The sequence below is a fragment of the Panthera leo genome, chromosome F3, assembly GCF_018350215.1.
Source record: "Panthera leo isolate Ple1 chromosome F3, P.leo_Ple1_pat1.1, whole genome shotgun sequence".
Lineage (NCBI taxonomy): Eukaryota > Metazoa > Chordata > Mammalia > Carnivora > Felidae > Panthera > Panthera leo.
In genome coordinates this window covers 68,977,388-69,004,388 of record NC_056696.1, presented here as the reverse complement: position 1 = coordinate 69,004,388, position 27,001 = coordinate 68,977,388, and the positions used below count along the sequence as shown (strand labels likewise).

Here is a 27,001-nt window from a genome sequence, read left to right as displayed (position 1 = left end):
GAATGTCTAACATTTACTGAATAATTACTATCTGCACAGTACAGAAAAGTTAAGTAAAAGATCTTACAACTACCAGTAAATGGTGGAGTAGAAATGTGAACCCAGGACTTTGACTGTGGAGCTATACTTTTAATCATTACCATGTCCAAAAGTTATTCTAGTTTAACCAAAGAAAGCAAGCTTTGAAGTAATTAAGTGAAAAATCTCCACGAAGAGTAGTAGCAGTACTAGACTGTGTTCTCATATCCAGACGCCTGAATCCAATTTATGCACAACACCACTGAGAATGGTTGGTTCAGGGATGGGGGGTTGGGGAAGGGGGACACAACACCAAAGGTTTTCAGAATAACAAGCAAAAGCTAACGGGGCCCAGTCTAGACAGCACACTGATATGCACTAAGCAGCTCCAGTAACAACAGAATTAAAATGCCCACGTCCAAAGGCTTCTTCAGTTAATCTATATAGCTATAAAACAATGACTAAAACATTTCACCATTCTCCTACAATAATTGTTTGAACCGTAACAGTACCCCTTATACAGTCCTTTTCACACCCTCAACCCAACTGAATCCAGAAGATAGCAGAATCAAAGGAACTACAGACACCTTAAAATTTTATTTTTTAACGTTTATTTATTTTTGAGAGAGAGAGAGACAGAGAGAGCGAGCGAGCATGAGCAGGGGAGGGGCAGAGAGAGAGGGAGACAGAATCCGAAGCAGGCTCCAGGCTCTGAGCTGTCAGCGCAGAGCCAGATGCAGGGCTTGAACTCACGAGCCGAGAGATCATGACCTGAGCCGCAGTCGGACACTTAACCGACTGAGCCCCCCAGGCACCCTTAAAATCTTATTTTTTTTTAAGTTTATTTATTTACCTTGACAGAGAGGGAGAGAGGGAGACAGAGAAAGGGGGGGGGGGCGGGAAGAGAAGAGAAAATCCCAAGCAGGTTCCACACTGACAGCGTGGAGCCTGGATGCAGGGCTCGAACTCACAAACCATGAGATCATGACCTGAGCCAAAATCAAGAGCGGAAACTTAACCAACTGCGCCACCCAGGCCCCTAACATTTTATTTATTTAAAAAAAATGTTTTTTAATGTTTTGTTCATTTTTTGAGACAGAGAGAGCATGAGGGCGCACATGAGCAGGGGAGGGGCAGAGAGAGAGGGAGGCACAGAATTGGAAGCAGGCTCCAGGCTCTGAGCTGTCAGCAGAGCCTGACATGGGGCTCCAACTCACAAAACATGAGATCATGACCTGAGCAGAAGTCAGATGCTTAACCAACTGAGCTACCCAGGCGCCCCTAAAATTTTATTTTTGATACAACTTTATCATATTGTATTTTATTCCCCTCCTGTGAACATTATCGTATTCGGCCAGCCAGAATACCAGGTTTCATCTGGAAATGAAAATGCCCAGATTCTAACCTTGGTTATACACTTCTGTGACATCCACCACTCTGACAGAACTGGGAACCAACAATTTAATACCAGATAGATATCAAAGCCTTGATATCGTGATGCAATAGTCATGCAACAATCAAAACAGCTCATAACTACTCATGAACTGTAGTGACTCATTATACTTCAAATAAATTTTTACATCCCTATCTAGGCTAGAAAGGTCTTATTCCCTTGAATCCTCAAGATTTTTCAAAGATGCACTTGTTATTTTTAAGATGTTTCTGTCCACTGCAAAGCACAGCTGTAAAAAATCTTTTTCCAGGGGTGCCTGGGTGGCTCAGTCGGTTGAGTATCCAACTTGGGCTCAAGTCATGATCTCACAGTTCTTGAATTCGAGCCCCACATTGGGCTCTGTGCTGACAGCTCAGAGCCTAGAGCCTGCTTCAGATTCTGTCTCTCTCTCTCTGCCCCAACCCCGCTTGTAGTCTGCCCTCTCTCTCTCTCAAAAATAAATAAACATTAAAAAAAAAAAACCCTTTTCCAGTCACCCATATTCCTTGAAACCTTTCAGTCAATACTGATGCACTATACAGAATTTAGATGGGAAATAGCATGCTAAGCAGAAAGTGAAGAGTTAAAAATGAAGGCTAATGAAAACTTCGTATTGAGTCTTAGTATAATCAGAAACCATTATTCTAGTTTCTATTCGTTTGGCACAAAATACCTGGATTTAAAATACTCTAAAAAACCAAAACTTCAGGGCCACGTGGGTGGCTCGGTTGGTTAAGTGTCCCACTCTTGGTTTCGCTCAGGTCATGATCTCAAGGTTCATGGGATCAAGCCCTGAATCAGGGCTTGGGTGATGACAGTGCAGAGCCTGCTTGGGATTCTCTCTCTCTCCCTCTCTCCCTCCCTCCCTCCCTCTCTCTCTCTCTTTCCCCCCCTCTAGCCCTCCCCTGCTTGCTCTCTCTCAAAATAAAGAAACTTTAAAAAAGTTTTTTTTTTTTTTAAACCAAGCCTTTCAAATATATAAAGCACTCAGCTGAGGAACAGAGCATTTTTTATTACTTGGAAATAAAACAAACAAACAAAACAGCATCAGAGAAACATATTAATTTACTAATGGACACTTACAAGCCAAAATCTAGTATATGTCAAGAGTGTCATGACACTCACATCAAATTTTCATAGAATCTAATACACAGTCTTCTAGCCAACCTGTCCAGGGCACTAAGGAATTCACAAGATCAACTGTTCCCATCTTTCTGATAGCAATGCATCAGCCTAGCCATATAAAATATGTTAAAGAATGATTAGAAAACTCCTCCTCCATCCAAATAATGTTATCCTACAGGGGAAACATTTTCAATACTTTTCACTGGCAGCTCAAAGTAGGAGATAAAAGTTTGAAATTCAGGAGTCCGCACCATTCAGGTAACCTTTATGCCTTTAAACGATGTAAGGACAAACTTCTCAAAGTTTTGTTTTAATTTCAAGACAAACATATCACCTTCAAAGGACTGAAAAACCAAAGGTTTTACTCTTTCTGTCCTCTGATCCCCAGGTCGGTCTGCATGCCTCACAGGAGAGAAAGACAGATGGGCTTTGCAGATTCCTTAGTATGACAGCAACATCTTCACAGAAAGGAAGGGCTTCTTGCTCTTGGCTCACAGGTTTCTGTTCACTTACAAAACTGCAACCTTCCTCTCCTGCATCTAGCACATGAGATCGAAGGTGGTGGGGGCAGCATCCCCCTGCGAATTCACTGAAAGTGAGGCCAAGCTGGATGAACGGTGCCACTTGCCTTAGAGGACGCATGGGGGTGGGTGGGGTGGGGGTGGGGGGGAATGGCAGCCTCCATACCAGTGAAATTTCTAAAAAATATCTAGCTTAATGCCACCATTCTAATTCTCTGGAAAACCAGCACACAAAAGCAATCAATTCCCTCATTCCAGAGTGACAACCCTTAGAAAACTTTCACCTCAAAGAGGAAAGCAGAATGGCAAAGCACAGTACTCTCAAAGCACTGAGATCACTAATACCTTAAGAAGCTCTTTCATGGTCAAATAGTTGTGAGAGCCTTTGCATACTTTAGCCATTCTTTTACCACTCCCAATGTACAACGTGTATTTAGACATGCAAGGCTCTGAGAAGTCATGCTGGGAGGAAATGTGCCTTAACTTAATGTAACCCCAAATTTTTCAAAACACTATTTGACCACAGAACTTTTTTCACATAAGACCTATAGATGCTATTCTATTTTTTGTTTTGTTTTTGTTTTTGCTTTTGTTTTTAGAGCAAAACAAAACTCTGTGAGAAATGTTAGGAGAATGGTAAGATCACAACTTTTGGGGTCAGGCAGAGTTGTCCAAATACGGATTCCAGCAAAATGACAACATCTCTGGAAACTGGGTTTTCTCATCTATAAAATGGTTACAATATCTCCCTCACAGAGTTACCATCTGAATTAAAATAGTACAAAGCCTGTACACAAAGAAAGTGCTTGAAAAATGAGCTTACATTTAAAAAATTCTTTTAAATTCTAAAAGTTGCAAAAATCCAATCCAAAAAAATCTGAGAAAAAAATTACAGAATCCATGACTGAGACACTCCTTGAGCGGTATACACTTCCCAGGATTTTGCGACCTTTTCTGTTCACTGGGATACTGGGGCAGATTTAAATCTGTCACATTTAAGACGAAAAACAGGAGTACACCACACCTACAGATGAAAATAGCTGCGAACAGAACTCCCGTCGTAGAAGGGTATTTCCGTCTTCAATGATAAAAAGAGTATGAACAAGAAAAAAGGAGTTATGAGGAGAGCACATAACAAGTAAAAAGTGTGCAGTGTCTCACAGCTTATTAAGCACCTTTGTGTACAGTCTCATTTGACAGAAATCTCTGGATTTCTGGGGTGTACAGCAGCTCTCGGATCCCCATTTCTGAGGTGAGGAAACTATGGCCTGAAGGTTACAAATGACCAAACCAAGGTCACACAGACGATAACTGGCAGAGCCAGGACTCCAACTCTGTCCTTCTGCCCCAGAATATAACAAAAGGGATACCTTCTAAATGTATGCGGCATTTTCTCATATTCCTATTTTTAGAATCTTTTAGGTGACGGGCGCCATGCTAGGCACTGGAGACACAACAGTAGAAAGACGTGGTGTTTTTGAGGATGTTTACAGACCACGGAGGGGAGACAAGCAATATTTATAGAGTGAGATCAAAGAAGAAAGCGTATCTAAGTCTCTCTGAGAAAGTCAGGGAAGGCTTCCCACAAAGTAGCATTGGAGGTGGGACCTGGAAGCTGATCTAGGAACCTGAAGAACTGTATCTGCTCACGTACAAACCGTAAGGGAGAGATGCAAGGCTGGACAGAACGGCAAGGGCCAAGATTCCAGGGCCCGAATACTATGAAAGGTTTAAATTGCACCTTTACACAAGCGGAAACTATTGAATACTTTTGAGAAAGACCAAGAGAATAATCAGATCTCTGTGTTAAGCCATTCTGAATACAATATGATTGAGAGTTTAAAAGGGAACAAAACTAAAAACAAAGAGATCATGGCAATCTTCCAAATGAGAGCTGTAGGCCCAAAGTAGACCAGCAATGGAAATAGAGAAAGAGATACTGATTCAGAAATATTTAGAAAATAATGAATAAGAGAGAACTGGACAACAGTGCTCCCATTGCTGGCTTAGGTGACACAGAAGGGGAGCCGACGATGAACATGCTGGGTGTGAGGTACGGATGGAAATCAGAGGCAGAGGAGTCTAGCAGAGTAGAACACCAGAAACAAGAGGCTAGACTTTAAGAGAGATGCGATAATGTATATGAACACATGAAGGTTTTTTTGAATAATCAAGTGTTATTTATCATTTCAATGGGAAGGCAGTAATTTTACCATTATTTGTATGATGCTTCAAAGTTCACACTTTAAAATCCCGTATTATGCTAATCACATTTCGTACGTTTGTTATAAACAACTGTGAGATTAGGAAAACAGTTATTAGTCTCATTTGATCAACAAATATTTATTAACTATGTATCAAGCACTGTATTAGGCATTAAAATACCAAAATAAATCCATGCTTTCGTGGACCTTGTATCATAGGAAGGGAAACAGTAAGCAATAAATGTAAAAAAAAAAAAAAAAAAAAAGGGGGGGGGTGGGTGGGGCACCTGGCCCTGGCTTGCTCAGTCAGAGGGAGCATGTGACTCTTGATCTCAGGGTCGTGAGTTTGAGCCCCACTTTGCTATAGAAATCACTTAAATAAACTTTTTAAAAAAGCAATAAATGTAACAAATGTGTTATAAAGTTATAAGTGCTATAAAAAACAAAAATAGAAGGGTGCCTAGGTGGCTCAGTTGGTTAAGCATCCGACTTCGGCTCAGGTCATGATCTCACAGTTCATGAGTTCGAGCCCTGCGTCGGGGCTCTGACAGCTCAGAGCCTGGAGCCTGCTTCAGATTCTATGTCTCCCTCTCTCCCTGCCCCACCCCAGCTCATGCTCTGTCTCTCTCAAAAATAAATAAATATTAAAAATTTTTGTAAAAAAATAAAAACAAAAATAGAGCATGGAAGAATTAGGGGTGAGGGGTGGTGAAGGTGCAATTTTAAGAGGTAGGATAAGACCTCACTGAAAAGGTGACATATTTAAACAAAAACTTAAAGTTGAGGAAATTAGTCATTTGTATTATCTCTGTAGGAAAAACTATTTCCCACTGGCAGGAAGAGCTAGTGCCAAAATCCTAAGATACAGAATGTAACTCATGTATTTAAGTAACAAGTCAAGGTAGCTGGAACTGAGTGAGCAAAAGGGAGAAGGACAGGTCAGCAGAGAAGGGGTAGGGAACCGCAGATCATTGAAGATCTTGTTGGCCACTGTAAGGACAGACTTTTACTGAGGAATATGAGAATTTAAAAATTAGGAGCCTTATAAGGGCAGGTGAGATGGGGGGAAAAATTAGAAGCGTTCCTCAAGGTCACGTAGCTAACAAATGTTAAAACTAGGATTTGACCCAGGATTTCTAGATTCTCTATACCAGTGTTCTACTAGGCCCACCTGCCAGTTACTAGTCCTACAACCTTCCTCCCAGGAAGTCTGAATTTAAATACTCTCAAAAAGCTACTTTGGAAATAACTTCTAGGTAAGAAATGCACAAACTCTCCAGTTAACATTTCTAATCCCTCACAACTATAACGGGTACTTATTAATCCTCATGTCTAATCTAAATCCTACTGACATTCCAGCCTACATCTGGGGAGATTACAAATTCCACCTTCCCCCAAAATGAGACAAGATCAAGAAACTTTTGATCAAGAGGTTTAAAGCACGACTTTCAGATTCAAGTAATGATAACTTGAATTATTTTCAAAATGTATATGTTTTTATATTATCTGCGAAAATCAAGGAGAAAATGGCTCAGGAATGTGGAAGTGTTGTCATTTTTTGTCAACAGTTTACTGGTTAGTAACAATTAAATTCACGTGTTGTCAAAGCTGCTTCCGCAATTACTAGAACTCTTTGAGGTCTGGGATTTGACCAGTCTCACACCTCAAAAGTAACAAAATATGTGTTCTTATTCACCTGTTGCTTTTGGTACAATAACCCAAAACTCTTGATAGCTTCTTGCCAGTTAATGGCAATGTAAGACAAAGATTAAGGGATTTGAGGGAGACACCAGCTAAGAAGTGTAAAAGATGGGCTAAGCTCTTTGACCACCCTGGGTCACTGCTCTCCAACTGAATGAACTCAAAAAACTACACAGGAATATTTCATACATCCGCAAGAGAGTAAAAGATGCAACATGAAAAGGAAGCATTTCAAATCAGATCTAGCCTCCAGTGCCTTCATCATTACCACCTGAATACAGGGGTCTCTGCTCTATGGACTCTGGAGCCACCAAGATCTGCAGAAAGTATCGCAGAAATAGAATACTGAGGATAAACTAAACACAGCTAAGAGAAGCTCTCCCCCGAAAAGCCAGCCCTTTTCAACAAAAACTGAACTTCCTCATGCATCTTTTCCCAAGCTTAGCCAATGCAGGCGAACTGCAACTTTGTGTGGCATTGTCTGATAGGTTGGATTTTTCCTGAGCAAGAGGTGGACAGCTTTACGCCAGGGCTAGATTTATAGTCAATCTGGGTGTGTCTTTTTTTTTTTCTTCTTCCCTCCCCTCCAAACTGCTTCAGAAAATGCCTGACTACCGGACCTCGATGTGTTATGATGCCGTTCAATACTGCAAACGGTCTGGGAAAGAAAATTCCTTCATCCGAGTTATGGCTCAAACCTTACACTTTCTCTAGCAGTTGTGTTAATCAATCAAAGTTGGCTTGGCTTTTCTCAACGAGCCCAGCAACACGAGCATTCTGAGTGCAGAGGGCTGCTTGTCCCAGTGGGTTGCCTAACGTGGAATATACTCCAAAGTCCCGAAACAACTGCTGCTCCCCTACACGCGCACCTCCAGCCTGGTGGGTGGGGAAGGTGAGGAAGGAAGGAACGGTGAACTGAAACAAGAGGCCTGGTTTACATACAACGCACTCCTTAAAGCCAGGATGAATCCGGAGGACCCAGCGTAAGATCAGGAGGACAATACTACTGACACACTGACCCCACCCCACATGCTGCAGGTCTGTAACCGGATTCCAACCAACCTGAAGGTCTGACCAGGCCCAACCAGCGGGGAGGAAGGGTGTAGCGGGTTAGAAACATTTGTCAAAAACAAAAACAAAAACAAAAACAAAACCATTAAAGAAAGGAAGAACGGGAAAAAGGAAAGGAGGAAGGGGAAAGGGGGTGAGACAAGCAGCACTTCAATGAACTCTGGGACTATGAAGTTCAGAGAAAATCTTCACTTCTTCCCTCCCCAACCCCGTGGCCTGATTTACGCTAACACAGCAGTGAAAGTCACCGCCAGAACGCAGATGTAAAGGGCCGATGAGGGAACCTGGTCAACACTGACCCTAAACAAGGATGTGAAGGCAGCCTCTATTCAGACCCTTTTCGAGCTGCCTCTAAACAGGAAGTTAACAGCCATCACACAGTCAGGGGAGGCAGACCACAGTGTGGTAAAGACGGATGCTGCTGCCAGCTACGGGTCCCTGTCACTTCGGGGACATGTTGTCAAGTAAGGAATAAACAGGACAGAAGTCCAGGGCCTCACCGCTTCTCAAACTGGGTCACTCGGCATGCAGGTCTGGGTTCTGATTCCTACTGGTCAACAGCCGTCTGCTGCGTTCCTCACCACGCTGACCACCTCGGCCACTGGGCTAGAACCGACGCTCCTCCACAAACGAAGACAGCACTACCACATCGGTACTCCGGCAAGCTACCCGCTCAGAACGCCCAAGGAAAGAGGATGCTGGGCCCAGCCCAGCCCCAAACGGTGACTAGGCGTCAGTCGCCAAAGGAGCGGCACGGATGGGGGGCCCTCCTTGCACACGTACCGGAGCCCTCCACAGCACCACCTGCAGCAGCCCCAGAGGCAGCCTCCTTCACCCGGCGCGGACGGGAATGGTACTCCGGGACGGTACTCTATCCGCAGGGCCCCGGCACCGAGCACGTGAAGGAGACTTCTAGGAAGAGTTCAGGTCAGTGCAGCACAGAGAAAGCAGTGGAGCCCGCACTCAACACCCCAACAGGTTAACCTCCAACACACAGACACCACTGCTGCTGCCAGAAAACAATGGGACATCAGTGGACGGGGAGGAGGACTGAGAAGCAGCACGGGCGGAAGGGAAGAATTCACTTTGTATCGCATGCACGCACTGTCTACCCAAAACTAAATTCTTAGAAATAAAAATGTTTCAAACGCTCAAAAGCACCAGCTCTTCCCCGCGGATCTGTGCAAACCGCTTTGCCCCAGCTGCCGCTACCCAGAGCTCGCGCCGCAGTGTGGCCTCCCCTCTGCCGAAACATAGTAAGCGTCCCCCGGCTCTCCCACGCGCACACAAAAGCCCTCCGCACCACCACGCATCGGAAACGAGAAAACTCCCGGTTCTCCGGATGACAGCAGAAGAAAAGGCTGAGAGCTGGCTCGGCGAACACGCACATGCCGCCCACCCGCCATCAGGGCCTCGGTCTCCACCGCGGCGCCAGCCCTGGGCGCCAACACCTTGTGTCTGGAAAGAGTGCGAAGAGGCGAGCAAGCCTTCACGGAGGCGAAGGCTGTCCCGGGCTGGCGCAGGGCGCCCACAGCGGGGCTCGCTCCTCGGGGCAGCCGCGGGCGGGGCGGCAGAAAGGACGCTAGGTCCCGGAGTGGCTAGGGGAGGGCCGGGCCCAGTCCCGACGACCCCCAGGCGCCGAGCTGGGATGCACGCGCAGGGCGTCCCGGGAGCCCCGCGGGGTCAGGGGCAGCCGAGTCGCTACAGAAGAGAAGCGCCCACACGGGCGGGGACAATTCCCTTCCCCGGCGGGAGGGCGACGCAATAAAGGGGCCAGGTTGCGCGCTGCCGAGCCCTTCACCTACATAAAGAAAAACCCTCGCGCCGCCCGCACCCTGCGGACCCCCCGGGGGGCCCGGCGGCCAGGAGACCCGGCCCCGCGCGCGGGGAGCGGCCCCCACGCCCCGAGGGCGCCCCCGGGGGCGGAGAGGGTCGGGGGGGGGCGCTAGAGAGGAGCGGAGGGGACGCATGGCGGGCGGGAGGCCGGGAGTGGAAGCGGGGATGGCGGGGGAAACGGGGCGCGCGGGAGGGGAGAGAGAGTAAAAGCAGAAGGAACGGAGGGACGCGAGGCGGGGGCGCGCGAGGCCGAAGGGAAAGGCCGGAGCGCGCGCGCGGGCGGGGGAGGGGACGAGGTGAGGGGAGCGCGAGGCGGGGGCGCGCGGGGCCGGGCGGGGGAGGGGGACGCGAGGCGGGGGCGCGCGGGCGGGCGTCGGCTCGCGGGCGCTTCCCCTCCCCCGCCCTCCACCTTTCCCTTCCCCCACCTCCGCCGCCGCCGCCGCCGCCGCCTCCTCCTCCCGGCTCCCTGCCGTCCTCGCTGCTCACCGCCCCCGGGCGGGCGGGCGGCCAGGCGGGCCTAGGCCAAAGCTCCTCACCTGGCGGTGGCGGTGTAACTCCCGGCGAGCTCGCCTCCTCAGGCGGCGGCGGAGGCGTCGAAAAAGGGAGGCGACGGCACAGTGGGTTCCGGGCCCCGCCGACGGGACCGGGGGCGGGGGCGGGGGAGGGGGGCGGGCCGGCCCGGGGCGGGCGGGCGGAGCAGACACTGCGGTACAGACGGGGGCAGCGGCGGCGGCGGCGGCGGCGGCGGCGGCTGCACCGGCGGCGGCACCACACAAACAAGGACGCTGATTGGGCAGCTGCCAAGCGCCTCGGCTCCGCCTTCCCCACACGCCACGACGCCCATTGGGCGACCTAAGCCGGCCTCCCCGCCCTCTTCTTCTCGGCCACACCAATAGGAGACGGGATGCTGGGACTACACCCCACCCTTGAGGAGTGAGTGGCTGGAGAAGTGATGACTGGCGTACGTAATACCCAATCCTAAACGGAGGAGGGGGATGGTCTAGCGGGGGCGCGTTAATGGGTACCTCGGCCAGTCCCAGACACATCCGGGTCTTCAGCAGCCCATTAAGTGTCGGGGGTCAAAAAATCGCTTCAGGCTGCAACTTTACCTCAGAGACGTTTTGGTCCCCAGGCAGCCGCCGTACCGCAGTCTCCCCAAACCGGGATTCCCCGTCGGCCCGCTCTCATTCTTCCGACTCCAAAGATGGAGGCCGGCGAGCGGGCACCAGACTCCGCGGTGGGTGGTGGTTCATCGCGACAGAATCCCGGAATTTGACGGGGGCAGTAGCCGTGGGCGCTCCGGCCTGGCTGTGCGCGCGGGGCGTGGCCTGCCCGCGTCCGGCCCAGGCCTCGAGCCTCCCGGGGCCGGCGGTGCCGGGCGCGGGGCGGCCCGGCGTGCGGGGGCCTCGGGCGAGGGGCGGGCGGGGCTCGCGGCGCGAGGAGCTGCGTCCGCTGGGTCGCGCCTGGGCCCGGCGCCTCGAGCCGGCCTCCCTGCCCGCAGCCCAACTGTCAGAGCGGTTCTCGAGCTCCTCGAGGACCGAGATCCAGTGACCGGAGTCAGGGTGCCGGGGAGCCGCTGGCGAGCGCTGCGCTACGGGCTCATCACCTACTCTTTTGGGCCCTCCGCGGACTGATTCATTGATTGCTCCTAACTCTCCAGGGAGATAGTGTTGTCTCCAGTGTACAGGCGGGGACATAACGTGCCCAAAGTCACCCGTGCTAAGTGGCAGGGCTGAAGCCCGAACCCACGTACATCAGGGTCGGGCTCAGAGAGGTTGAGTTACTTGCAAAGGTCGGACATTTAATTACGGAGGAGGCAGTGGTTTGAAACCAGGGGTAACTGGCTCCGGAAGCGCTAGAATGTCCTTTTCGAATCCTTTATTGCTACTTTTTTTTAATGTTTATTTTTTAGAGGGGGCGGGGGGAGGCACAGAAACTGAGGCAGGCTCCAGGCCCAGGGGCTGGAACCCAGGAACCGTGAAAAGCATGACCTGAGCTGAAGTCAGACGCTTAACCGACCGAGCCACCCAGGAGCCCTCAAATCCTTTAGAAATCAAGGCAAAGGAAACTGGTGGAGGATGCTCCATGAAGATAGGTGGACCCTGGGCGCCCACGCGGAGGGGTGCGCCCATTCTTAAATTCCTGGCTCCTAAGGTCCAGATGAAGAACGTGGTCTCTGGAGTCAGGCTGCCTGGGCTGCATACCTCTCACCAGCTGTAGGATTTGGATGCAAGTTACTTAATCTCTATTCTCTATGCCGCAGTCTTCCCTATGTGTAAAATGAGGGTACTGAGAAGAGCGCCCAGCTCATAGGGTACTTGTGAGGATTTCAAAACGGTATACTCAGGGGCGCCTGGGGGGCTCAGTCGGTTGAGCCTCCGACTTGGGCTCAGGTCACGTTCTCATAGTTTGTGGGTTCCAGCCCCACGTTGGGCTCTGAGCTGTCAGCGCAGAGCCTGGAGGCCTGCTTTGGATTCTGTGTCTCCCTCGCTCTCTGCCCCTCCCCCACTCGCGCTGTCTCTCAAAAATAAACATTGAAAAATTAAAAACAAAAAAATAGTACACTTAAAATGCTCCGAACAGTGCCAAGGACATAGTAAGCACTTAGTGAACGTAATAAATGGTAACTATTGTGAGAGTTTTCCTCACTTCCACCTCTTAGCTCTAAATTCAGCTTGTATTGCTACCTGTTGTTCCCACCTTGCTCTGCACTGAAAATTGCTTCTCATGTGGATGGCTTCGCTGCCTCAGTTACTTAACGTACAAGACAGAGGGCCTGTCATGTGCTGGGGATCCAGGAGAATTGTGACAAAGTCACAGCCCTCATTGAAGGCGCAGGCCTTCCCTGACCTGTTTTGCCCGTTCTCTGCCATCTGGCTGAGAGCAGACTCCGGGAGCCTGGTGGCTGAAGGTGCCGGCCTGACGAAGATACCTTTCAACGGGAAGACCGTGGAGGGGACTTTGAATCTAGGGTGCTCAAACTCCAAGGAAGACAAGTGTGTCCTCCAAGGGGTCACTGTTGGAGCGGACCTGACCTTTCCCTCTGCAGACTGCCTGTTTGTTCGTTCTCTTTTTGAAGCTAGCATTTACGGAGTGTGCTTAGCACTGTATATGGTTTATATAACTAATCTTGACGAATAATCTCCTCGGTTTGCAGGCAAGGAAAAAATGAGGCACAGCAGTTAATTTGGCTGATATAATACAATTAGTAAACGGCAGAGACAAGATTTAATTAAAATTCTGTCACACTCAAGCCTACTTGCTCTAAAGTGTGGGTGGAGAAAATTGAGCCAGGTAATTTAGGCATATCCTTCCCCTCATACAGCTCCCTAGGCCACAGGACCCAGTTGTCAGACGTCATAGTGAGTACTTCGCTATTGGAATTTCCAGATATTCTTGTGTTTGAAGAACTTTGGAGTCCTGTCCCATCTGTCTGTAGGTGTCTAGAAGGAAGCCCATAGGTGAGAGGTATAAGCTGGAGACAAGGATGATTATCATTGTGAGTCCAGGGGAACTCTAGACCAATGAGATTGTATGCTCTTGTAAGGGACAGAGCCCTAAAAGTCCTCTCTGTGCCTCCAGACGGTTCAGCACACTGCTGGACACTCTACACTCAACAAAAACGTGTATTTCAGAAAGGCTGTTGCTCCCCTGCAGACACAGGAAGAGGTTGATTCTGGGAGATGAGGTCTGGTCAGAAGCTGGGGTGACGTGAGGGTTCCTCACTGAAGAAGGCATCTCCTCGTCCCTGGCAAGACTGATGGCATTTCCCAAGCCCCTGCTTCCCTCCTGTGCAGCTCTTTTAGGGCCCTGGAAGAGCATCTACCAATGCTTGGCACAGGATGGGGAAGGGTCGGTCCCGTGGCTTGAAGCTTCCAGAATTTAGAGATAGTACTTCTCTCATCAGCCACTGTTCTCCACTCCCAGGAATTTGCATAAAGCCTCACGTAAGTTACTTCCTCCGCTGACACTCCTGCCCGCCGACACTCCTGCCCGCCGGGGAAGGACCCAAGGCATTTGTTTTGTTGGCTAATTCCCTTTGGTAATTATTGTTTCCGGAATTTATTTCATCATACAGGAAAGGGAGAATTCCGAGGCGGCCCGTCTCCCTGTTGCCCACGTGCAGGGAGCGCCTCAGTCCTCGCCCCTGTCTTCCTGGCGCTGTCCCCAGGCTGGGACCCTGGCTGGAAGAGTAGGAACCGGGGCTAGAGCAGCTGAAGAGGCCTAGGACCACTGCCAGGGCCCCCAGGGCGATGAGAGGGCCAACACCAACTACCAGGGAGAGGGCCGTCCTATGGGGCGGTGCTGGAGAAGCCGAGAGGGAAAGGAGGCAGGGATGAGCTCAAGGCCCCCGGAGAATGGAGCCTTTGTGTGGGGTACAAATGAGGGACAAGGGGGCGATTGTGTGGGAGGGCCGGAAGTGCCACACGGACTGGCACCACCACGGCCAGCGCCAGACTCACCCCTCTCTTGCTCTCAGAGCTCCCGGGGCCCCAGGGGACCGGCACCAGACCTGGTCCCGGAAAGCCGGCCACGCCAGAGGCTGCAAAGGGATGGAGAAGCAGAAAGGAGGATGTGCGGTCGGGGAAAAGGAAAAGGTATCCCCCACCGCTGTCCCAGATCCAGGAAACAAGACGCAGAAGGAAAAAGACAGAAGCAGCTTTTACTATATTTACATCCAACAAAACTTTGCAAGGAACGACCCTTATTGCACGGTCCGGGCCCTGGGCGGGAAGGACTGGACTGGACGGGGCTTTAGTTCTTCCTGAGGGGGGTCTGGGGCTCCTCTAGATGGCCCCTGCCTCTTCCGCAGCTACAAGCCACTGAACCATGGTGCCCCGTGTCCCTTCTCTTTCTCACCATCCCTAAGAGCCTCCTAAGCAAGGGGCTATGGCTCCAAAATAAATAACTTAAAATACAAACACTAAGGTAGGAAGGTGTAACGGAGAGCCTCGGGCTACTTCGGCAATTCTGGGGAAGAAGAACCATCACTGGTGGGATGACATCCCTCCCTCCCATTCAGGGCAAAGGCTCAGTAGCTCTGTATTTTTCCAGTTGTTTTTTAAAACAAAAACTTGTAACGCGACCAGGGCAGTGCAGATCTGTGGGTGCCCTGGAAGAGAGTTCCTGGTACAATCTGGGGAAGAGCAGAACTGTGCCAACTCCCCTACGCCACCCCCACCTCCTATAACATCAGCGTGAGCACACCGGGCAGGCCGCAGATAGGGGACTGTGACTTTTGGTCACAGTGGGTCCCGCTTCCTGCTGCCCATGCACTCGGTGCCTATGGCTGGGCCTGCCTCCCAGGCCGTCACCAACTCCTGTATGGAAGGAGTAGGGAAGCAGGTTATCTCTGGAACCCTTTCTCCCTCACCTCCCCACCCCAGGTGGGAGATGAAAGCTTAAGGGTCCCTAGCATTCCAGAAGTGCTCCGAAACATTTCCGGCAATCGATGGCCTTCGCAGTGGGCATCTGTGCCCGCCGCTGCCTCAGCTCCTCCTTGCCCATGCTGCTGGCCAACTTGTTAAAGGCAGACTTGTACCTCTTGTCGAAGGTCACTAGGGAAGAGGGTGGAGGTGAGTCAACAGATCAGGGTTCCAAGCGCCCCCCCCCCCCCCCCCCCCCCCCCGCCCACAACACCTGGCTCCAGATCCTTCACCTCCTCGGTCCCCTGCCTGCTCCCTCACCTATGTCCATGTGGTCCTTGCCCAGAGCGGCCATTGTCAGGAATAAGATCTCACGGTAGATACCCCTGCAATGGAGGCAGAGGGGACGAGTGAGAGAAAACGACTGCGGAGCCCAGGATAGGAGGCCAGGGACCTCCCGGAGGGGAGCACCATACCTCTGCAGATGCAGGCCTGTGGGAGGCGGCCCCAGAGTTTCCAGCAGGAGCCCCACGGCTTTGTGTACTTCGCTGAGGCCAACATAGCGCAACACCGACTCTAGAAGGTCCATGCTAAGGGGTGCGGGCACGGGGCCTGGCCATACCACCCGCTGCGGGATCTGGCCTGTGCGAAACGAAGGAAGGCAGCCAGGGTTACCAAGCCCTCGGGGCGTGGAAGCCACCCCTTCCCAGCCTGAGCCAAATACCAGACTCACTGTGGACCCTCCAGAGCACATAGAGAGGTGGGCAGCTACTGGGGTCAGGGGTCAGGACATCCCACAGCAGCCGCACCTGCACAGACGCCGGGTCGGGTGTCAGCCAGGGAGACGGGGCCTGCAGGGGCCAAGACGAAGGGGGCGGGTTCAGGAGGTGGCGGGCAGAGGACGAGACCTGGACCGGCGGTGTTCCGGGACGCGGTCAGAGAGAAGAGGGAAGGAACGCTCATCCCCCACGAGAGCGCGGGCTCTCTGAGAGCACGCTCTCTGTTCTGCAGTCGCCGCGTCACTACTGCCTACACGCTGCCCGGGACCTAAAGGGTGCCCAGTACGTATGTGGTGGGATGAACAGACAAACGTCAAGGAGGCATTGTGACAGGTGCTGGGCGGTACGCGAGATGTCTGACAGCCCCGGGCACTGGATGCTTGTGCCATTCTACAGATGAGAGAATCGAGGCTGAGTAGTGGCGTGAAAAGGCCAGGGGTCAAAGCAGGTGCCACCTCTGAAGCCCAAGGGGCAGAGCTGGGAGGTGAGGGAAGGAGCGCTCAGGAAGCAGGGGCAGGGGGCACTGACCTGGGGGGGTGGGGGCCCATCACAGGAGGCCAGCACCAGGCAGGGCAGAATACTGGGCAGCCGCAGCCGCTGGAAATACCACAGAAGGTTCCAGAAGATGATGGGGTGGGCAGCCGGCAGCTCAGGCAATGCCAGCACCTCACTGCCCTCGTTCTCCACCAGCGACTCCAGCTCCTTCCGCAGCACCAGAGGGCTCAGATATGCCCAGGCCCCAGCCTCCACCCGCCGGGAGGTGCCCTGTCAGGCACAAAGAGGGAGGGTGGTTCAGGGAGGATCGTGGCCCGATCCTCAGAGCCGGGTTCCCGCTGGGCCACCACGTCCAGCAGCTTCTGAGATGCCCCACGCCCTCGATGCCCATCGCACCCTACCACCCCCGGTGCCCCCTGCTGGGCGACACACGCAGACCCAATTCCTCGCCAGCCCTTACCCCCGTGTGCCCATTGCAGAGCTGGGGCTCATCCAGGGCGAGGCACAGCCTGCGGTCACTGAGCACAGGGCCTGGGCCCCCGGGGACAGGAGCGTCTCTGCTGCCACTGGCAGGGGCAGGCTTGGGGCTGGGGGCCCTGTGGAGGGATAAGAGGGGTCAGCCCTTGGGCCTCCACTCCCCTCCCCCCATCCCTCCCGGAGCACCCCCCCTGGTTCGGGCACCTGGGTCTGGAATCCAGGGTCTGGACGCTGAGCAGGGGCACGAAGGGGCAGGCGCAGAAAGGGCAGACGGTGTTGAGGTTGGAGTCATCAGGTGCCCAGCCAGCCATGATCTCCTCGTCGTACACCAGCGAGTCACAGGCCCGGCACAGGGAGCAGCTGGACAGCAGGATCTGCAGGGAGAGGACCCCGCCAGGCTCGGGAAGCGTCCTCCCACCTCCCCCGCCCCCGCCCCCGATGGAGGGATGCGGGCTGTCCTCACTTCCAGGGAGGGCGGCTGCGAGGACCCGGGGGTGTCACTGAGGCGCTCTGAGGACCGGCGAAGGCTCAGGCTACTGAGAGAAGACTCGGAGAGGTCCCACTCGCTGCCCAGAGAGGCTGAGCTCTGCCATCACAGGAGAAAGCCCCCTCAGGGCCTCCCCGGGGCCGGCTCCGCACTGGCAGCCCCCCTGGGCCCCCGGGTGCCACCACAGCTGCACCCTCCCCTCGCCGGCTACCTCAGAGGCGGTGGATCCAGGGCGCTCGCGGGGGCGCAGGAGGCTGTCCATGGGGCTGCGGCGGGCTGGGGGAGGTGGGTCAGGGGGCAGCTCGGGCGGGGGGCCGCGCGAGGCAGGGGGGCGGCGGGAAGGGGTGAGCAGCTGTTGCAGGCGGGTGCCCAGCCCTCGTCTGGGGGTGCGGGCCTCGTCCTGACGCCCACCAGCCTTGGGCGTCCGCCCACTCAGCCCTTCCGGGGCCTCAGTGGACTGGGTGCTCAGGGCAGAGCCTGAGTCCTCCGGGCTGCCCCCAGACGCCGGCTCCTCCCCGGTCAAGCTCAGGTCGGAGAGGCTTCCGTCTCGCCAGGGCACAGGGGACCCCCGGGGCTCCAGGACTCCCAAGGCCTCGATCACTGCGGGGCAGAGAAAAGTCGGGAAACACGGCCCCTGGCTGACCGGACTCTGGCACCACAACCCCCCCCCCCCCCCCCAGCCGACGGAGTCCCAGACGAGGTCCTCCAGCTTCCAAGGCGCCCCCCACAGAGAACCCCTCTCTTCCCGGCAAGTGCTTAGGAAAGCCGACTGGGGGTCAGACAAGGGCACTCACTGTGGGCCACGCCGGCCTCCACGGTGGGCTGGGCCCCGCGGGCACTGCCCAGGCTGCCGCTTTTCACCAGGCGCCCTGTGGGTGAAGCTGGGTCCCGAAAGCTTCGACCAGCCCAAGTGGTCTGGCGCTGAAGCGGGCGGGTAGGGGAGTGACGCTCCAGACGAGGCTCTGCAAAAGACGGGGACGAGGCCAAGAGGCAGCCACCTAGAGACCAGCCCTCTACTCCAACACAGGGCTCCCCGCACGGACCGGGGTTGCAGGGACCCTCCCGGGCAGAACATCCTCCCCTTTTTACCGGCCAAGCGCAGCCCATCCAGAGTGCCCAGAACACCCAGTGCCCACCACGAGGCCAGCCCTGGCCCCCCACGCTTCTCTGCTGGAGCCTGGCCGCTGTCCCCAAGCCTGTCACGGCCCCCACCCACCTGTCTGGGCACCGCCTGCCTCTGGCGCTGCCGCCTGCTGCTGCTGCTGCCGCCGCCGCCGCTCCCTCAGGGGCTGGCGGAACTGAGCGGCCCCCAGGACAACGTTCCGGAGCTTGGCCCAGCGCAGGCGCCCGCCCGGCGTACCAGACAGCCACTTGCTTTCCAGCACAGCCTGCCAAACACAGCGCCCATCAAGATGGCCTACTTCCACGCCCCGACGATGGCCTGACGGCCACTGCCGGTTTCAGGGACGCCACCCGGGACCCAGGGGCCACCTTCCCCTGCAGACGTCCTGCCTGGGTGGGTCCTGCCCACGGCTCGGCCAGGAGCGAGAGCCCAGATGAGGGAATCAGCAGCAGCTGCCGCTGAGGAGTCTGGAGGAAGCCAGAAACGGCGCAGACAGCTTGCACCCAGGCTTATCGAGTATATGGCTTCGAAGAAATCTTTTCACTTTCTCAGCCGTTAGCTTCATCGTGTAAAAAGCAGGAGGCAGTTTAGGGTCACGCTTAAGGGCCTGAGTGCAGGAAACATCCCCGTGCCCCCGTGTTCACACCCAGCCCCCCAACCTCCTCCCGGGGCGTGGGGCACTGGACGAGGTACCAGCCCTCTGCACCCTCACTGCCCGCCTGGGACGATGGGGTTGTGCTGAGCTCAAACACGGGCACCGTGCGGCGGGCCTGGAGCAGCTCCCGGCCCACCGGCTGACCCCACGGCTACCGGTGGGTCACAGCGGGACCTGCCCGGTCGCCTCGTCGGGGCTCTGGCGAGTGAGAAGGCGGCCAAGCAGGAGGAAGCCCCGTCTGGGCGCTAAGGAGCTCCGGGCACGGGGGAGGACACAGTGGTCACGGGGCGGGTCCCCGAGGGGGCGTCAGGGAGCAGCACCCTCCCCGCGGCACACCGGCCACCGCCCGCCCTGCCCACCCTGGCCGGATTCGGCACCTTGTTGTAGTAGCCGTAGGTGATGGTGTTGGGCACGACGCCGGCCCTCCGCATCTCCAGCATGACTCGCACCGACAGCACGGGCTGCCCGTAGTGGGAGCACAGCTGCATCAGCACCCTGTAACACACCTGGGCCGGGAGGGGCGCAGGATGAGGGTCCCTCCCAGCCCCGACCCCCCCCCCGGTCCCAGCAGGCACCTTCTTGCAGCCTCCCCACGTCCCACAGACCCCACCGGTCCCCGGGGGCACCCAGGGTCTCCGCCCTTCCTGCTGACACGCGGGGTCGGTCCCCACGGCCGTGCCCTGAACACGCCCACTCAGGGAACGTTCGGAACACCCGCCCGGCTCCCCACGGCTGCGCGGTTCGCCCCGCGGCGGGGCGCGGAGGCCCACCTCGTCCGGCAGCACCACCTTGCGGCTCTCCATCTGGCGCAGCACGTGGTAGGCCGTGTGCAGAGCCTGCACGCGGGAGGGCGCCGACCGCACGTAGGCGGGCAGACACAGGAACCACAGCCCGTAGCAGTGCCCCAGCAGACACCGGGCCCACAGCTCGGGCACGGCCGCCGACTTCTGTGCCATCCGCTGGGCCACCTTCATCTCCTGGATGGGGCGGGGACGCCTGGGTGAGGACAGCGCCAGGCCAGAACAGGTCTTAAGGCGGGGGCGGGCAGGAGCACCCCCCTCCCCGAGCAAGGGTCTGCGCTCCGAGGAGGCGGGAGGGGTGCCGCACTCAGGCTTCCGCCCTGCAGCCCCGGGCAGACGGGCCGGCCCTCCAGCGGGTGCCCCGGGAGAGGCAATAAGCCCCCGGCTTCCCAGACTGGCCGGGACAGAGCGACCGTGATGACGGCAACGGTAACGGCAGCTAACGTTTCACGTGCTTTTCGCGTGCAAGCGCACGGACACCGGCTAATGATGGCGGAGGCGCCAGTCCATCCGTTTCCCAGATGAGGAGGTGGCCGGAGCCAGGGGTGTCTGGGGCCCACGTCCCAGTTACCTGTTTGGTGCGGCGGGGGGCAGGGCTGTTGGGGGCACTGCGGGTCGGGCCCGGCACGGGCAGAGCCCCGGGCTGCTCCTGAGGAGACTCAAACAGCTCGGCCCGTAGCTCTGGGAAGCCGTCGTAGCTGGAGGGGCAGAGGGAGGCCACGTCAGGAGCAGCTGACGCGAAGCCAGCCGGCGGGGCTTGGAATAAGAGGCCCTCACCAGTACTGGGGGGCGGATTCACTGCCCTCTGGTGCTGGGGGCTCCTCGGGAGGGGTGATAAAGACGGTGAGCTCGCTCCCCGACAGCTCCTCCAGCTCCACCAAGGGCGTCGGCTCAGGCTTGTCCTGCTCCGGGTGCACCTGAAGCACGAGGCGAGAGAGCGAGGTCACGACAGTGGGCACGGGCCAGGGTGTCCAGGACCCGCCCCCTCCCTGAAGGGCACAGCAAGGCCCATGCCCCCCACTTCCCAGGCCCCGGAGGTGCAGCAGGGGGGGCGGGGGGGCGGGGGGGCGGGACGACGGAATCAGAACCGGAGGGAGGTGCAGCGGGCTGGGGGGGGTGGAGTCACAACCAGAGGGAGGTGTGCAACTGAAGCAGCCACGCGTGGGGCACGGACGGCATTCCCAGCGCCGACCGGGCGTCGAGCGGCTGCGGTGGCTCGACGGAAGGACGGCGCCCAGTACCTTGTCCACGCACGAGTCAAAGAACTCCAGGGCGGCGTGCCGGGCGGAGCCGAAGGAGCACTCCTCGATGAACTGCGAGAACATCTGCGTGCGCAGCAGCTGGCAGTACAGCTTGTGGCTGGAGCGCTCCCGGGACTTGAGGAAGCCTGGGGGGGGGGGGGGGGGGGGGGGGAGCGTGGGGCAGGCGGGGTCACGGGTCACGTGCCGGCCACAGCCTTCCCGAGCCCCCTCTGCACCCCCTGCCTGAGACCGGGAGCGGGGGGATGTCCGCGAGGGCGGGGCGGGGCGTCTCTGTGCCCGGGACTCCCTCCAAGCCCAGGAGAGCGCAGGGCCCGGACCTGTGCCCATTGAGACATTTGCCGAGCGAAGGAACGAGCAAGCAAGTGGCTCCGGGACCCCCGGCCCCCGGACAGCCCTCCCGAGACGCCCCGACTACCCTGCAAAAAGAAGAGGTTGTCGACATCTCGAGCGCCCTCGGAGGGGGCCTGGGTGAGGGGGCGCAGGAAGTCCCGGTAGCCCTTGAGCAGACACGCCATGAAGCGGAGAAAGGCCCCCTGGACTTCGCGCTCCAGCCGGGCCCGGCGGCCGCACACGGCCTCGTAGTCCGTCAGCAGGAACTCCAAGGACGCCTCTTCCTCGGGGCCAGTGTACGCTGGGGACCAGGGCAGCCCGCGTCAGGCCAGCCTCGACGCCCCCCGCTCTTGCCGAGCCAACGCCGGCTCCCAGCACGCCCGTCGGGTGACAGTTTCCAGCCTCCCCGGGAACGAGTCCGCCCCCACCCCGGCGTTCGGAACACGGGTATCGTCCGCCTGCCCTCTCGCCGACTGCCACCGGGTGAGATCCCAACACCGCTGACCTCGAGGAAGACCTAGCTCTCGACAGGCCTCCCTACCCGTGGGCTTAGCCCCCCGCCCCCACAGGGTTCTCACTCTGGTCCAGCTGCTGGTAGAGGTGTGTCAGCGTAGCCAGCAGAACCTTGTAGGGTCTGCGGGGCAGGGTCCGAGGGGAGAGGGGCTTCTTCTCCTCAGTCCTGTGGGAATGGCAGCAGGAAGGAGGCGCAGTGGGGCCCGCGTCCCGCCTCCCCCACAGTCTGTCCCCGGCTCTTGGTGAGCAGGGGGCGCGGCACACGCCAGCTCGGGGGGAGGCCCGGCCCGGCCCTCTTACTGGAACAGCGTGTTGGTGTCGAGATCCACACAGATGACGTCGGCAGGTGGGTCGTGTAGATCGAAGTAGCTGGAGTGGATGCCCACGATGAAGGGCACGGGGGCGTTCAGCACGTCCGCCAGCGCCAGCGGGCACAGCGGAATGTAGGGGCACTGCCAGTGTAGCGGGAAGATCATCTGCAGCACCAGGCATGAGGGCCACTGAGGCGGGGGCGGGGACGGCAGACGGGGTGCGGCGGGGGTGGGGGGGACTCTGGAGAACAGCCCCCCCGACCGGAGCTGTACAGGTCGCGCCCAAGGAGAAGGTCGAGGACCCTCTGGGAGGAAGGAGCGGGCAGCAGAGTCTGGGGAAGGTGGGCCGGGCAGGACGGGCACTCACCGACACCAGGGCCTCGCAGACGCTGGTGAGCAGGTCCGGCCGCAGCGAGTGCACCAGCAGCTTGTGCTCCGTGAGCACGGCCAGCAGCAGGGTGACGGCCAGCTCCGGGCCTAGGCTCTGCAGCAGCTGCAAGAAGCTGGCACCACTGCGGGCAGCGCAAGGCGGGGGGGTCACCAGGAGACCCCGGAGAGGCCTCCCGACACACTATGCACAGACGCCCCCGGGGGCCCGGCCTCCAGACCTGGAGAGCCGGGCGCTCCTGCCTGGCGCCTACGTGTCCTCGGTCGCCACAGCACCCGCCCCCCCGCCCCCCCCCACCCCACAACCCGGGCACGTACCTGAGGGGCAGGGGTGAGGACACAGGCTGGCAGAGAAGCAGGTTGTCATAGGGAGACATCTGGGGGCAGAAGGGCCGCAGGTCAGAATGACGGAGGGCGGCCGGACCACCTCCCTCTGCCCCTCCTCACCTCCCCACCCCCAACACTCCCCAGGACTCACCTGTACCAGGATGCGAGGCCTCTGTGGGGAGGGGAAGGGGACGTTGTGAATGAAGTGAGAGATGTGCCTGGGGAAGAGAGGGATGCGCGTGTCCTTCACCTGTCCCCAGAACCTCGGGCCTCCCAGAGCTCCACCGGGAGGCCCTCGCCTGCCGTCAGAGACCCTGCTGCACAGAGAGGTCACGCAGGCGCTGTCAGGACCTAACTAGGAAGCGTGGGCTGGAGCTCAGGCCCCACTCACCCCTCAGCCCGTGGCGTTTCCCTGCCCCCGCTCCTCTGCCCACCGCAACCTCTCCCATCTCTCCTGGGCTCCCCAGCCCTCCCTCATCACCCCTTCCCAGCGTCACGGTGCCCATGCTCACGCTTCCAAGGGCAGGCGGTGGGGGCCCGAGACGGAGTAGCGGTAGAGGAAGGTGAGGAAGGCTCGGAAGGCCGGGAAGGCAGGCCAGCGGGACAGCACAGCAATGGCGCGGCGGCTGCGCACGGCCCGGCCCCCCAGCGCCCGGCCACGCTCCACCGCACTCAAGAGGCCCAGGGCCCGTGCTTGCCGCTCCGACAGCCTGGCCCTCGGGAACGCCTCGTAGAACTGCAGGGCAGCCCCGTACACCTGGCAGGGGAGCAGAGAGGCCGTCAGGCGGGCTCTGCACAGCCCGGACCCCGGGGCACACCCCGCACACCCACCTTGTCTCCAGCTGCACCCGTGAGCACAAAGGTGGAAAAGACGGGCACGGGGTACTTGGTCTGGGCAGGCCAGCACTCGACAGTGGCCCCCATGGGCAGGCAGAAGACGGGCACCGACTCGGGCAGCGGGAAGGCCTCGTTGTCCTCCTCCGGGTAGCGGCCCAGCAGCTCTGCGGCCCCGGCGGAGTGGGGGGCACCAGGAGGAGGGCCGATCAGACTCCGGGGTGTAGGAACCAGGGGATGCGAGAGAAGCGCCCAGTAGCAGAGGGGAGGTGGGTTCTGGACACGCAGGTGGTGCCGGCCGAGAGGCGCCAGGGCAGAGGGACACGAGAGACCGGGGGGGGGGGGGGGGGGGGCTGGGGGGACAAAGGGGCTACTCACCTGCCTCGTACACCAGCGTGTTGGCCTTGGCCAGGCCCACCTTGTAGCACAGGTGCACCGCTGGACCCCACTGTCCCAGAAGCAACGAGAGACGAGCAGATACGTAGCTGACGACGTTTCCGGGAGCCATTTGCTCTACCACCCCCAAGGAGTCCCCCGAGACGAGAGCCACCCTTCTGGGTCCACCCCCGCCCTAGAGGCCCTAGGCCATCCTTTGTGCCCGGTTTCCACACCCTCACGCCAACGCCTCGCGGGCCCCGCTCACCATGCCAGGGTTGAGGTTGCGGGGCAGTCGGCAGTAGGTGTGAGGGGTGCCCTCGCCCTTGCTGGGCAGCACCAGGCAGAGGTCAGTGATGCCCAGGGCGTGCAGCCCTGCCCCCTCTGCTGCCCGCCGGTAAGTGAGGTAGGTGCGGGGGTGCCCTGGGCCGGGAGGGGCTAGATTGGCCGAGTGGCTGTAGGGCGTCGTGTCTAGCACTTGGAAGCCGGGCTTGGGTCGCTCCTTCCCCTCGTACAGCACCCTGGGCACAGAGCAGAGACAGATGTCAACAGCCCAGGGCAGATCCGCCTAAACGGTCCTACCTCCCAGCCTCGCACCCTCAGCCGTGTCAGAGTGGACCCCGGGGCCCGCTTCTGGCTGGACTCTGGCCCTGGCTCTCTCCCTCTTGGTCAGCAGCAACCCCTCGGGCCCTCCGTGGCCTGCACACTCATTCGTAAATGCGACAAGGAAAAGGCCCCATTTGCTGACTCTGTGCCGCGTCCTACACGTGGGTGACCTCATTTAATCCTGCCAACTGCACCCCGAGGAGGTGTTATTTCCCCTGTTTTACAGACCAGGAAACAGGACGCGGGGCTGGAAGCTGGGGACCCACCTCCATGGGAGCACTAGGAAAATACACCGGCCCCTTGGCCGCCCAGTCCCCAAGCAGAGGGCCACGCACCCCAGCTCCACCAGAGGGGGCTTGTCACGGCCCCTGCGGTAACAGATGACGGGCTGAGTTCCACCCAGGAGCCCAGCGCTGAGTTCCAAGGGGTGGCCCCCAGCAGAGGTCTGGATGCAGGTGTAACCCTGGGGCACCTCCTCGCCCAGGGCCCTGGCAATGACCGCCACATCCGTGATGGGATCAGCCGGCCGCGGAGGGCGCAGGGGCCCGCTGGGCTCGGGAACCCACGGCTCCTCGGGGATGGGTGCTCCGCTCCCGGAAAGCCCGGCTATCACGAAGTAATCCACCAGCCGGGGGGGCCGCTCCTCCGCCATGGCCCCCCCCTCACTCACTGCATCTGGAACAGTCAAGCGCGGGAGAGGTGAAGAAGCGAGGGAGGCGACCCGGGAGGTGACCCCGAGCGCTCCCACCCCTCCCGGCCTTCCAGGGGAGGGTAGGACCGGTGGTGGTCCGCCAACCCCGAGCGCTCCCGCCCGTGACGTCAGCAGGCCCTTAAAGAGACCCGGGCCCTCCCGCGGGGCGGCGCCAGCCCTCTCCCCGAACCAGCCGAACGCCACTCTCGGCTCGCGGCTGACCTCGGCTCTGACCTCAGACTGCTCCCGAATCCCCTTTAAAGGCCCCACCCGTGCTGGCTCCCGACTGCGGAGATCGCAATCTTTTCTGTAAAGGCCTGCAATGACATCACGCCAACCCGACAGTCTTTTTTAGGGGTTTCTGACCTTCCGCCTCTACTGGTAACATCAGGGCCTCACGACCCAGCTAACGTTCTTAAAGAGCGCCCCTCTAGGTTTCCAGGGAAGCCCACAAAACCCAAGTTTTCGTGTCTTTTAAGCAGACTCAAGTACCCTTGTTCCTAAGCTAAGTCCAGCAACCCAACAGCCCTGCGTCCTCCCACCTCCACGATCCTGAAGTTGGGTCCAGAGCCGTCTGCCCTCCTCCGCGGAGCCCAGGGAGGGAGACGGGAGCCCCACGGGCCTGGAGCGACTGTGTTCTCACCTGCCGCCATGGCCCAACCCGAGAGGGGGGGCCCCGGGGGTCCCCGAGCCCCAGGGCGCAGAGCTGGGGCGCAGCTCGGTGGGTGGCTGCAGCGGAGGACTGGAGGCGTGGGGCGCCGCGGAGGGGAAGGGAGGGGACTTCCCGAAACCCGGGAGGGGAAGCTGCGCGGGCGGAAGTCGGCCCGAGGGCGCGCGGCGGGGGGACCGCCGGGGCCGGGCCGGGGGCGGCGGTCCCGGCGCGCGGCCCCTCCTCCGCCTTCCCGCAGCGCTCCCCCCCCCCCCCATGCCCTCCCCGCCCGGCCAGGCCCCGGCCCTGGCCCCACGCGGCCGCCCCGGCCGGGAGCTGCTGCGGGAACCGCGGGGCCGGGGGGGGGGGGGGGGGGGCGGGGGGCCGGGGGGGACGCCCGCCGCACACCTGCGCGCCCGCCCCTGCCCCGCCGGGCTGCGGGGCACCGACCGCGGCGCCCTCCCCGCGCTTTCACTTCCCCGCGGCGGAGGAAGCGGAACCAGATGCGCAGCCGGCGCCCGCCCGCCTCCGCCCGCGCCGCCCCGCCCGGTCCGGCCCCTACCTGCCGGCCCGCGGCTCCCGGGCTCCCGGCCCGCGGGCCGGGCGGGGCGGCTCGGAGGCGGGCG

At 58.3% G+C, this 27,001-nt stretch overlaps 1 protein-coding gene across 8 annotated transcripts; it reads right to left on the bottom strand.

Annotated features, from left to right (window-relative positions):
* Positions 1-14,551: 14,551 nt before the first annotated feature.
* On the bottom strand, positions 14,552-26,957 carry DENND4B (DENN domain containing 4B). 8 transcript variants are annotated; one of them, XM_042925808.1, is made up of 29 exons: positions 26,370-26,554; positions 25,961-26,043; positions 25,371-25,710; positions 24,698-24,950; positions 24,433-24,502; positions 24,052-24,221; positions 23,733-23,977; positions 23,372-23,438; positions 23,212-23,270; positions 22,874-23,018; positions 22,496-22,671; positions 22,261-22,361; positions 21,768-21,983; positions 21,332-21,477; positions 20,868-21,007; positions 20,662-20,788; positions 20,061-20,267; positions 19,668-19,796; positions 18,729-18,900; positions 18,307-18,474; positions 17,724-18,112; positions 17,489-17,611; positions 17,230-17,399; positions 17,009-17,144; positions 16,582-16,818; positions 16,008-16,125; positions 15,751-15,916; positions 15,596-15,660; positions 14,552-15,466 (listed from the first exon to the last, which is right to left on the bottom strand). In XM_042925808.1, the coding sequence occupies exons 3-29, from the start codon at positions 25,685-25,687 to the stop codon at positions 15,321-15,323; spliced, it is 4,458 nt and encodes a 1,485-aa protein (XP_042781742.1). In that variant the 5' UTR covers positions 25,688-25,710; positions 25,961-26,043; positions 26,370-26,554; the 3' UTR covers positions 14,552-15,320. The 8 variants fall into 8 exon arrangements, with proteins under 8 accessions (XP_042781742.1, XP_042781744.1, XP_042781741.1 ...); XM_042925810.1 differs by lacking the exons at positions 25,961-26,043; positions 26,370-26,554 and adding an exon at positions 26,938-26,957; XM_042925807.1 differs by having other exon boundaries at positions 25,949-26,554.
* Positions 26,958-27,001: the final 44 nt, after the last annotated feature.